The sequence below is a fragment of the Pipistrellus hanaki genome (assembly GCF_964339955.1).
Source record: "Pipistrellus hanaki genome assembly, chromosome: 2".
Lineage (NCBI taxonomy): Eukaryota > Metazoa > Chordata > Mammalia > Chiroptera > Vespertilionidae > Pipistrellus > Pipistrellus hanaki.
Genome location: NC_140504.1, coordinates 140965441 through 140977848, shown reverse-complemented (window position 1 = coordinate 140977848; position 12408 = coordinate 140965441). Strand labels below are relative to the sequence as shown.

At 45.1% G+C, this 12408-nt stretch overlaps 2 protein-coding genes across 6 annotated transcripts in view; one reads left to right on the top strand and one right to left on the bottom strand.

Moving 5' to 3' along the window:
* Nucleotides 1-12408, top strand: part of DNASE2B (deoxyribonuclease 2 beta) — a 684289-nt gene that overhangs the window by 403177 nt on the left and 268704 nt on the right. The window lies entirely within an intron of this gene.
* Nucleotides 1-12408, bottom strand: part of MCOLN2 (mucolipin TRP cation channel 2) — a 50600-nt gene that overhangs the window by 4049 nt on the left and 34143 nt on the right. For all 3 annotated transcript variants that reach the window (XM_084874428.1, XM_084874429.1, XM_084874430.1), the window contains exons 9-12: nucleotides 11118-11267; nucleotides 8774-8875; nucleotides 8535-8657; nucleotides 1540-1746 (exon numbers count right to left, since the gene is read on the bottom strand). In XM_084874428.1, the coding sequence (XP_084730554.1) occupies nucleotides 1540-1746; nucleotides 8535-8657; nucleotides 8774-8875; nucleotides 11118-11267 (582 nt within the window). The remainder of the gene's footprint in view (nucleotides 1-1539; nucleotides 1747-8534; nucleotides 8658-8773; nucleotides 8876-11117; nucleotides 11268-12408) is intronic.

The window sequence follows — 12408 nt, the reverse complement described above, 5'->3', positions numbered from 1 at the left end:
CCGAAGACTAAAGTTTTAATACTAATGCAAGACCAGGTAAGACACCCCCCTTTCTTCCCCTCACTGCCCATGCAGAACCTGCCTGAGAAGTAATCTCTATTTCCTCTACTTTTATGGAAGAGGGTCACTTAATGGGGCAGAAGGCAGTAGGTTCTTTCAAGCAGACACAAAGACCCTGAGGCCCTCTCCCCTCATGCTAAGTGAGGTCATCCACCAGGTCATCAAGAGTTGGCTCACTCACAGGGACACTGTGCCATCAAAGGCAGGGACCCACGGGGCAGCAGTGTGCAACAATTCTCTCTATATGCCCAACCCTGCTGTTAGAGCCACCCACCACTCTCATGTGGAAACTAACCTCCCCAGGCACAAAAGTGTGCTCAGGAGTATTTCCAATGAATCAGCTTCTTCTGAGTTTAATCTGAGAAGGTTCAAGAAGAGCACAACACCGCAAGGCACTGACATAGCACCTTTGGTTGCTCCAATGCTGGTCTGAAACAGGATTTCTGAGCATGACCATCTGCTGCTAGACAGGCCACCACTGGAGGCAACAGAGCACCCTTCAAGCTACAAACCAGTTAAATGGACCCAGACTGGAAGAATACAGAACCCACCACGTGGCTCAGGAAGATAGGAAGTTAAACAGCCACAAGAGCCTTAGCTTTCATCATTTAAAGGAAACCTGTATCACACAAATGGTTGTGTCATCCAGTATGTAGGTATTCCCATATCTGAACAGTTGTCAGGGTGGTGAGAACCCCTTACCACTGACATCTACCACTCAAAACCTCAGTTCCAGGACAGGCAAGTACGCCTGTCAGTGCTGCGACTAACAGTCGAACTACTTAATTTTCTAAACTATCTCTACCCATTGCCTTTCTCTTCCCACCACACCTCTAAATCAGTCACCCTGACCTGGGTGACAGGGATGATGTCTTAAATGCATATTTAAAATTAAACTCCAACATCCAACAAGTCTCTTTGTTTTTCTTTAAAAACAATTATTAATTTGCCCTAACCTGTTTGGCTCAGTGGATAGACCGTTGGCCTGCAGACTGAAAGGTCCCAGGTTCGATTCTGGTCAAGGGCATGTACCTTGTTGCGGGCACATTCCCAGTAGGAGGTGTGCAAGAGGCAGCTGATTGATGTTTCTCTCTCATCAACATTTCTTACTCTCTATCCCTCTCTCTTCCTCTCTGTAAAAAAAAATCAATAAAATGTATTTTTTTAAAAAACAAAAAAATATTAATTTATTTGAAAGAGATATATAGAAAAACATTGCTTTGTTGTTCTTATTTACTCATCCACTGGTTGGTTCTTTTATGTGTCCTGCCTATGGATTGAAGCCACAACCTTGGCGTATCAGGATAATGCTCTGATCAACTCAGCTAGCTGACCAGGCCAACACTCTCTTTCCTACAAAACTTCAAAATGTAAGTAAAATGTAGTATTTTTAGTAAGTGGGGAGAAAAGTATTTTCCTATGCTCCAATCTACACAGATTTTTCAGTTTTCTTGGCAGGAAATCCTGATAATTACTTACCTTAATGGTGTCATAAGAATCCGTAATAAGCGCAATGAAAAGGCTGAGAATCATATATATAAAAAGGCTGATGAAGGAATATAAATATAGGCGACTGAACAGCCACACCAAGACGCTCTTCTGCTGGATTTGAGCAAAGGTTGCAAACATATCATCACCGTTGACCAGAGAAAACAGACACTCAGAAACTGTATTCAGAGCTACAAACTGAAAGGGGGAAACTAAAGTTAGTTTTTGAGATACAGCATCCAAAAAAGCAGAGCTTTTTTTTTTTATATCTAGTTAGCCTGTTTTGTTGAAGCTATTGTTGTCATTGCTATTATGAGTAACATCCATTTTAAGACAGCTGGAATACCAAAGTAGGAAAACATTATTTAAAACTCCCTTGTGCATTCACTATCTCTAGACATGTCCCTCACTTTTTTCCTATCCATTTTTATATATTTGTAGTCATATCATCTAACCATTTTGGACCTTGATTTCTTTTTCCCTACTTAGCATCATCTTACTTACACTGAGCATGTCAGATAACAGAACTTTCCTTAGAAATGTCAAGTTTAACTATTTCCCTGTCATTGGATATCCCGATAATATTTGCTATTATAAAGAGCAATGTGATGAACATTTCTAAGCATAATGTTTTTTTCCTGTTATTGGGTCTAAGTGATTAATATTTTTAAGGCTGCAGCTGGCTAAACAAACCGCTTTCTGAAAGAACTATAGCAATTACATTCTACAACCGGCAAAGATGGAAGTGCCTGAGACATGGCATAGGCTCAAGAAAATATTGCTGAATCAATAGTTTCACTGTAGCCTTTCTAACCACGGCTCGGGGTGGTTTTAGCACATTCAAAACCAAAGATGCTCATCAATGGGAGAAGGAAAGATGATGATCATGCCCAGTGCCTTCCAGGAGCTCCTGGCTAACAATGGACAGGCCACAACCCATGTATTCTAGCATCCTATGGGAGCGCTGGAGTGGGCTGTGTGAGGAAAGAGACCCTCAGAACGGGGGCCTGAGGCAGAGTTCACCAGTGTGAGGAGGAAGGGAAGGGTGTGCTCCGTGAATACGGGGAATTCGGCGCCGAGCCTAAGAGGCGGCCAGAGAGGCATGCCTGTGCCACCCTGAGAAAGCCTTGCTCGTCTTCCACATGCTTCAGACTTTTACAGGCCAGGACTGGGAACCAGGAAAAACCTGCGGCCAGAGAGTGATCTGACCTGTTTCTAAAGGGCAAGCCTGGCATGTGGAAGATCTCCTAGACCGGGAACAGCCCAGGGCAGGGACATGTGGCAGGGGTATGTGGCAGGGGTGAGTGCAGGAGCCAGGAATGCACAGGGTCCAGATAAGACTGGAAAAAGAAGAACCTGGGGGGGAGGGGAGGGAGGAATAAACCAGGGAAGGGACAAGGGAGAGGGACTACGAATGGACTCAGGTTTAAACAAGGCAGCTTGAGGTGCCAGGTGGAAATGCTGACATGAGGGGGTCAGAGGCATGCACCTGGAGTTCTGGGGCTGGGTTGAGGGTTATGTTTCAACTGCGGGCCCCAGATGGCCATCCCAACATCTGGGGCTGACAAACTCCTGCCACATCGACTGAAAACGAACAGTAGGTGCTTCATAAACTAACATCTTAGGGCCAGAGGGTTAACATTAAATGAAAGCTTCTAAAGAACAATAATGACCTAACTGGTAAAAGATGGTAGGGTTTCCAAAAACACCGAGGGAACAAGCTACCTAGAGTTCTGAACCAAATGGTTAGCTGTGGGGGCCATGTGCCCATTAAGTCAGTGTGGCTCTGGGGACAGCCATGTCCCTGGTGAATCTCCACTTGGAAATTGTGCTACTACTTCACACACAACAAAATAAAACCTCCCACCCCCGAACCCAGAAATGGGGCTTCCCCTCTGACTGCCTTGCTCCTGGTCAGTGATTTCAGCCTCTTACCAAAGAAACATTTACTCCCAGATAATCGGGTACTTAAAACTACAAGTTGAATTAATTGCTCTTCCCCTCTCCACTCTGCGAAGGTCTGCTGCTCCTCCATTTCCCTGACCCAGTCTCTACTCCACTCTCAGGTCCACACTCATGTCTGGATTATTCCAGAAACTCTGAGGAAGTCTTCTTTACTTCAGCCTCTTCGCCCTCCAGGCCAAGCTGTGGTCAAGTCTAAACTTCCCAGAATGCAACCTTCGGGTCATTTCTCTGGCATTAAGATTATACGACGTCTGGATGCAAAGTAAAAATTCACACCAACATGGCTGGGACAGGCCCTCCTTCACGTGGCTTCCTTCCATCTCCCCACTGTCAACATTCTCTCGTGCTTTCCTCCCCCTACAACACTAGATCCATTTCTCCATCCTTTCCTCCTGGGAGTTACTCTCTTCATCTGATTCCTTCTTCTGTGTTCAACAAAGCCAGCTGTAAAGGGCTATTTCAAAGTCTACCTCGAGACAGGGTGCCTTTGCAGCTCTAGTCCCTTCTCTGTATCAGTGAGAACCACAGCGTAAACTATTGGTTGGCCTTCTAATTGGTTTTGAACCCTTTCTGCATACTCCAACTGGATGGAAACACCGTGTCCGACCCTCCCTCCTCCGTGACTGGATGCACAGGATAAAGTCTGTGGCCGGGGCAGCAGACACAAACATAACCCAAACAGGGACTTTGCTGCATCAGCAACAGCTCCAGAGCTGCTCTCCACAGAGACCTGGAGGGAACATCCAGTTGAGCTAAGCACAACAATATGCAAATTGTTTAACAGTACTATGACAGGCAGTTCTCTGAGGACATGTTTTCCACCTAGCCTTCAGACAACAAAGCTAAAGCTGGTTTCTATGGCTAGCAATTACAACCCTCACAGCACCATTCATAATTCATGTTTCTCATGGTTTACTTTGGAATCTGGCCAATTCCTTTGTTTAGTTTCCACAACCCCTCACAGTCTGTGCTTCAGGTTCCAGAATTGCAAATAGCTGGTTGGTTGGTACATACCCAATTCATCCCTTCGTTTCCAATGCCACGACTTAGTGTCAGCTTAGAAACAATACCTGTCTCAACATTAACGTTATTCATAGCCATTATGCTTCTCTCTCCTCTATGCGGGTGAGGCTTATTTTAACCCAGCAAAAAGTCAAAACGGAGATGAAATAAGGTAAGTGATGGCATACACCTTGTCACTGGTACCACTAATTGGTACCAGGTGGCTGTGAACCAGTCACTTTCAGGGGCCAAACTCCACAGAAGTGAACATTAGAAACAACCAAGGTGAGGAGAAGCGAGGTCCTAAAGTGCTTCCAGGCTGGAAGGACTGCATAGAGGGAGCTGCTGTGGTTCTGAGGAGCTCGTGAGGACCTGGAAAGCAGGTACTACTGTCTCTCTGTTTCTTGCTCAGTAACAAACCTGAAGAATCCCTGCCATGTTCTGTGCTGGGCCCGGGGAATGCAAACAGCACTGAGCTACAGTCACTGCCCTCAGGAACCCAGCCTAGAAGGACTGATATGCTTGCAGTGCAGGAGACATTTAATGAATATTAAGTGGGTATTTCCATAGAGAGTCCCCTCACGTCCTTTGGGACCACAGTGCGAACCCAAGCATTTGTTTCACAAATGATATTTTTTTAATTGAACCAGAAAGAACTTTTTTTTAAAATTTAAATTAAAACATAACCTGCAACAGCTTATGTCAGAGAAGAACATAAAAATCACCTTCAAAAGCAACATTTAGGTTTAATGTTTTAACTGGCTAACAGATCTTTTGAATAAGAGAGGTACTTGGCTAAAACTAGAGACTTTGAGAGCAGGTTCTGCTGAAGTGTTACCCATGGCATCAGCAAATCCAACAAGGTTTCCATGCCTTGGTCTTCTCTTTTCTGAAATGGGGACAATGCAAGACTATGCCTTATTCTTCACAGCAAAAAAGTCCTCCGGAAATGTAAAAGTTACATTAGAGTAATGTTCTTCCAGACCTGGTTTTGAATTATTAATCATCAACAGTCTCTAGCCCTCTGTGCCAGACATTTTGAAAGGGCAGTGTGCCAAAGTCCATTAGTGCAGGTAGCCATACCGGTGGGACAATGCCTCCATCTCTTCCCTCTTTTAGCCAGACCATTGGAATCCAATGTCTATCATGAAAACAGGAAGTGAAAATAGGGGTCCTGCTACCAGTCAAACAGCAGTATACAACTAGTTTTCCTGAGACCTCCTCTAGAGTGGTTGCAGAAACACCAATGATAAGAGAGAATCATTGATTGGCTGCCTCCTGCACACCCCCTACTGGGGATCGAGTCCACAACCCGGCCATGTGCCCTGACCAGGAATAGAACCATGACCTCCTGGTAGATAGGCCAATCTTCAACCACCGAGCCACCCCTACGGGTTAGAGTGGATGGATGGTTTGCTTAAAGAAAGAGTTAACTTCCACACCTAAGGTGGCTATGATTCTAGACCCTAGAAAATGCTTGCTGTGCTGTCCAGCTTTTGAAGGCTTCGGGTACTACAGAAGGTCTTCTGATTCAACAGATACTGGCTGGCAGAACCTAAATGGGTGACAGTTTGAATTAATTGGGGGAGGAGGGAGAGATTTGGGGGGCAGGAAGCACTTCTAACTTTAGACTTAAAGAAGCAGCAAGTGGAGAAGGAAAGCACAGAGTCCTGAGTCAGACTGAAGATTTTCTTCTTCCACTGACTGGTGCATTCAATAAAGTAACTGAACTCTGCACTTCCCCAATGGGTGGAGATGGGACACAGACGCCATAGCCAGGCCTGCTAGGCAGCCCTGGACACAGCCCTTATTCCTGCTCCTGTGGGGGAAAATGGAGGCGGATGCTGAGACACACAGGCGAGAGGTGCAAGCATGCACTATGGTAGCTGCCAGCCACATGTGACTGTGGGGCACCTGCTGGGTTGTCAGGGTAAAATACACACTGAATTTCGAAGATTTAGTAAAAAAAAAAAAAAAAAAAAAGTGCAAAATATCTCAATGTTTAAATAAAATATATAATTAAAATAACAATTGTATCTGTTTCTTTTTTTTTTTTTAATTCTCAGTGTAGCTCATGGAAAAATTTGAAGCCTCCTGTGGCTCTCATTTGTAGCGCTCGCTGCACTTTTATTGGACAATGCTGGTCCAGAGCATCCCAGTCTCACCTGAATCCTTGGAAAGGACAGGATTAAACATATGAAAATGCAGTCAGATCCTCAAAGCAAATAGAGAGAAATAAGACGGACTATGTTGTTCTCCTGTCAGAATTGATCTATTCAGTCAAATGAAACGCTCATCTGCAATGGTCTGTTCTAGGCAATTCCAAGAAAAGCCCTACTAGGTATTGGTCAAAGATGTACATTGGGGTCAGGCAACCTGAATGTGAATCCTATCTCTGCCATTTACTGGCTGTGTAGCCTCAGGAAAATTATCGAACACAGTTAGATCCCCATTTTCTGTAGGGCTACTGGGGAGTCAACATAGCAAGGGAGTTAAGGAACTTGGATCCTATATCTATTGGGCACATAGCATTCAAGAATGGTAGCTATATTAGTAAAACTCAAGTAGCATTATCTGAGTACCTTCCAGGACAATGATGGGGTAGGGAGATGAAGGATAAAAGAGATAGGACCACTTGTCCTGAGGCCTTGAAGCCCATGAATTAAAGCCGAAATCTGTACCAGTAAACTGGTATTTATTTCAGACAGTGCAACACTGTCCTCTAGTGACAAAAATCTGGAGAAGCATTCAAGAATGTGGCAAGTAAAGAAAAATGTTTGTTTTCCTGGGCACTCACTCACTCAATCGGTTCTCCAGATCAGAGAGATCATATCAAAGAGCAAATTTAATCATGACTCAGTGGCAAGGAATAGGAAGAGCAATGATATCAAGATTCACTATTAGCCCAGAGACTGTCACTTTGCTCACTATGCCTTTTCTCCAACAGGAAAACAATGATTCTCTGGACGTGTCAAATGCAACCCCGAAAGAGGAGGAAGCCTGGATGTGTGCCAAATTACTAGGACATATTCAAGTAGGATGACGCACAGAGCTTGGCTTATCTGGATTGCTCGCTTTTTGTGAACAGTGTATAAACCAGATATAAGCAGATGTTTTGTTTAAGACAACGGGAGAGGTCAGAGGTTGAGGCTAAGCTGAAATACAAGCTTTAGCATAACTCTTTGCATTTTGCCCCTTTTCTTCTTGCAGAGCACCTGAGCCAGGAGAAGAGGGCCAGGGGCTGTTGCGGAGAGTAAACGAACGAGAGGACAGAAATGCTAAGCACACAGTGTGGGCTGCTGTTATTTTTGTTGTATCTGTGGCTCCCACTGCCAGAGGCCCAGGGAAGAAAAACTACAAGTTGCAATTACTCCTTTTCCTTTTTTTGTTTTTGTTTTTGTTTTTTGGTTTTAAAACAGGGCTCACCTACTTTCATTTCCTGACATCTCCACCAATCAATGTTTTATTTTTTAAAACAAGAGGAGCACAACTTTGAGGTCCCTGAGGATATGATGCTGACTGAAGCCCAGCAACCGTTTGCAATTCTGATGCTGATCTTCCATAGGCAGAGGCGATCAAAACCACCATCACAGACAAGACATGTTTCATTTTAATCATAAACCTAATGTGGTCTATGGTGGGCACTCTGTCCACCTTTGTTCTCCTCAATTAATTGGGACGAAAACCCTAATACATTAAATTAGAAAGAGTTTGTAATAATCCTCCCCATTCTATTTTTGTTTTTCTTATAGGATCTCATATCCAGGCATTTCTTATTTGACAACTGGCTGTGCTGGAATGTGACCCATAAACCAGTCCCAGACAACTCTGAAATGTGCTCTCCACTCCCTCGCAGCGGTGTCAACATCCAGAAAAAGAAAGGGAAAAGAAACCCGATACAAAGTTATGGCTTTCCTGACGCCGAGGGTAGGTGCTGGGGCGAGTGGAAAGAAGGTGAAGTTCTGGAAACCCATTTTTCAGGTGCCTAACCTGCAGAGGGAAGAACCAGGGCCACTCACCTTGTTGTGATACGGGCCTAAGACGATCCAGCCGCAGAAGGTGTAACCCAGGTAGATCATCCCGGCGCAGGCGCAGAAGCGGAGCACCTTTGGCAGTGAGGCTTGCATTGTCAAAATGAGCGCCTGGAAAGACACCAGCAGAGCCGGGGGGGAAGGGGGGGAATTAAAAAGGAGCTTTCTGGAACCGGAAGAAGAAATTAATCTCAATCCTATGACACGACCCGATGCCGCATCCTTACATTATATGTTTGGAAGTAACCCAGGTATCGGATGACTCCAACCCAGACAAGAAGCGTGGACGTTCCAAGCAAAATGCTGCACAGATCGTAATTTGTGATATTCTAAGGAATGGAAAAACAGATGTGAGTGACATATTCTGCTCCCCTCAGTTTTTTAATCCCACTTTAAGTTGATAGGGAAAGAAAGGACTGCCTGCTCTCTACAGGTGATCCTAAGGGTTTCTAAACTGAAGAGGAGAGTAATAGAGAGCACAGTTCCAAATGTGTTTCTTCTTTCCTTTTAGTATTTCAATTGGTTCAGCTTTTTGTTCAAATAATATCCTGAAACAGAAAATGCATTTACTTAGGCATTAAAGAATATAAACTAATGGTGTTCATTAAATATGAAATGATACCAGTCAGCTACTTCTGAAAGAAAGCTCAAACATGATTGGCTAACACAGTTCCTGCTCTTGAGAATTTCTGGATCTAATTGAGGAGACACACACACAACCACAATCTATACTAGTAAAAGGGTAATATGCTAATTAGATTGGACATCCTTCCAGACTTTTTTCTGGACAAAGCCATGATAGTGGGGCCAAGGCAGAGGCGGTTAGGGGAGATCATGCTGGCAGATCATGGAGATCATGGAGAGCAGTTAGGGGCAATCAGGTTGGCAGGGAAAAGCAGTTAGGGGTGACCAGGCCACAGGGGAGGACAGTTAGGGACAACCAGGTGCAGGAGGGGGTGGAGTTAGGGGGATCAGGCAGGCTGAGTGGTTAGGAGTCAGCAATCCTGGATTGTGAGAGGGATGTCCAACTGCAGGTTTAGGCCTGATCATTGGGACTAGGCCTAAACCGGCAATTGGACATCCCTCACGGGGTCACAGATTGGAGAGAGTGCAGGCTGGTCTGACGGAACCCCTCACTGGGCCCCTAGTTTTAATATAATATGCTAAGTGCTGTGAGATATGCAGTGCTCAGATTGTCACAAAGCACTTCTTATGGGCATGACCCAGAGTGTGGCTGGGCCTGGAGGATAGGTTGAGGGAGAGCATAGTAGGTAAATAGACAGAAGGCTGAAACAGGACCCAATGCTGAAAGCCAGAAAGTTGTCCTAGAGCAGCGGTCGGCAAACTGCAGCTCGCAAGCCACATGTGGCTCTTTGGCCCTTTGAGTGTAGCTCTTCAACAAAATACCATGTGTGGGCACACATGTACAGTGTGATTGAAATTTCGTGACCCATGTGCAGAAGTCGGTTTTCGGCTCTCAAAAGAAATTTCAATCGTTGTACTGTTGATATTTGGCTCTGTTGACTAATGAGTTTGCCGACCACTGTCCTAGAGGGTCGGTATGGATGGCTCAGTGAATCTCGGGCAGGAGAGGAAGGCAGAGCTAGATAAGGAGGACCCTGGAGGCCACTCCACCTAAGGGGGTTCCCACAAGAAGGGACTGTAACAGCAGGATAGACACTGCCAGGGGCTTTCCTCTGACAGCTGTGTGGATGGATCTGAGGGATGTCAGGCTGGAGGCAGACAAGCAATGAGGAGATGGCTGCAGCAGTCCAGGCTAGAGAGGAGCCGACCCAAAAAAAGCAGAGGTCATCAAGATGGACAAGCGGGAGCTATGCTAGTGTCAGGAAAGTTAGGTAGACTCCCCCACAGACAGCATAGCCTAGAGGGGAGAATATCTGGGTGAAGGGTCAAGACTTTGTCCTAAGATCAATTCAACGAAGTTCTATGCTAGGGGTGTCGAACTCAATCAGAGAAGGGGCCAAAATCTAAAATCCAGCCTAAATCGCGGGCCGAATGGTTTACTGAACAGTCATAAACTGACAATGTCATAAACTGACAGCGGAGTGCAGTGATGACAGCGCGGTGCGGGCCACATTGCAAGGCCTGGCGGGCTGGATTTGGCCCGCGGGCCTTGTGTTTGACACATGTGTTCTATGCAGTCAGGTACCTGGCAGTCACTCTAATAGTCGTACCCTCACCCCCATCTTCCAGAGCAACCACTGGGCAGGACTGGTTCTTGATAGAACTGGTTCGTGGGTCACTGCTTCTCCTGCAATTTTTTTTTTTTAAATAAATGAAATCCACCCAAACAAACAATCTTCTCAAACTTCAGCTCCTATGCTCAAGAAGCTGCAAGTTTCCTGGGGATATTCATAGGGATATCATCTCCCCAGAACATCAGCTTCTTTATATGCCCTCTGCAAGGAATCGGGTCAGAGGATGCTTCTGGTATATGGAAGCGAGAAAAGAGAAAACATGAGAATCAAACTAGTCTCCACAAGGAATTTATATCCTAAAGGATCACCCAGGATAGAAAGAGCAGCAGACTTAGAGTGGGTGGCCTCTCACCTTTACTTGAATTTCCATTTTGAGGATGGATCCAATGATTGTCATTAGGTCGCTGATAATCACTAGGACATACCAACCATTGATGAACTTCCACTGGTCAGCATTACACACATGTCGCTGGTACTTCTCCAGGAAGAAATTTAGAAATCTCTGCAGCAAACATTTTAATATATTTTATTGATTTTATTTTTTTTGTACAGAGAGGAAGGGAGAGAGATAGAGAGTTAGAAACATCAATGAGAGAGAGAGTCATTGATCAGCTGCCTTCTGCACACTCCCTACTGGGGATATGCCCACAACCAAGGTACATGCCCTTGACCGGAATCAAACCTGGGGCCCTTCAGTCCCCTAGCCCACGCTCTATCCATTGAGCCAAACCGGTCCCGGCTGCAGCAAACATTTTAAAAAGCATTTCTTACAAACCATACTGCCCTCTGGAAGGAGAAGATAAGTGCAAAACAGAGCTCTCACCTGTAACATGATACGGTGCTACCTATCCTTCTCGAAGCTGGAGACTATGCCCACATTTTCCCCTCACCTGCCCAGCTAGACTAAAGCCTTCAAGTGCCTACCAAGAGAGCTCAAACATTATATGCTTGTAAAAGCTGTCACAAAGTACATCCTAAATATGTTACTTCATCACCTCATTCAACCAGATAGCACCCTGTGAACCAATCATTGGTAGCCTGATCTTCCAGAGGAGAGAACCAAGGCTGGGAAGGTGGAGCCAGGATGGCATTCCAGCTCCTGTGTGTGTGCTCCCAATGCCCACCCCCTGCTTAGGCAGAACCAGAATCCTGATCTGGAATCAGAATATCAGAGGACTTGGGGGGAAGGGGCAGTAAGACAAATGGATATTTACAAAATAAGTTGACGGAGGTCAAGAAGGAGAAAAATAGAATGAAGATTGTTTTCTTGCTCCACCAATGGCATGCTGATGACTCCGTGCACCTGACCCCATTCTGCATTTCCACACATGCCACAAGCCAGAGGAAGATTTGTGGGGAGCTGGGATATAGCTTCACAAGAGCCCCAAGAATAACAAGGTGAAATGAAACTCAGGGGAGAATTTCCAAGCTACAATATTTAAAATACAGAATAAAGTGTTTTATGCTTCATTATAACCCATGTATCATGCCCCCTGTCAAAATGAAATCTGATTAGAAGGCAAAAGATGAAACCCACACGTGCTATTATTCTGTTCTTAAGATTTACTCCTGATTCAAAAGGGTATCATTTATTCTGGAAACATTCAAGAGCTTGAGAGCTCACCATTGTGCACCGGTGTTCA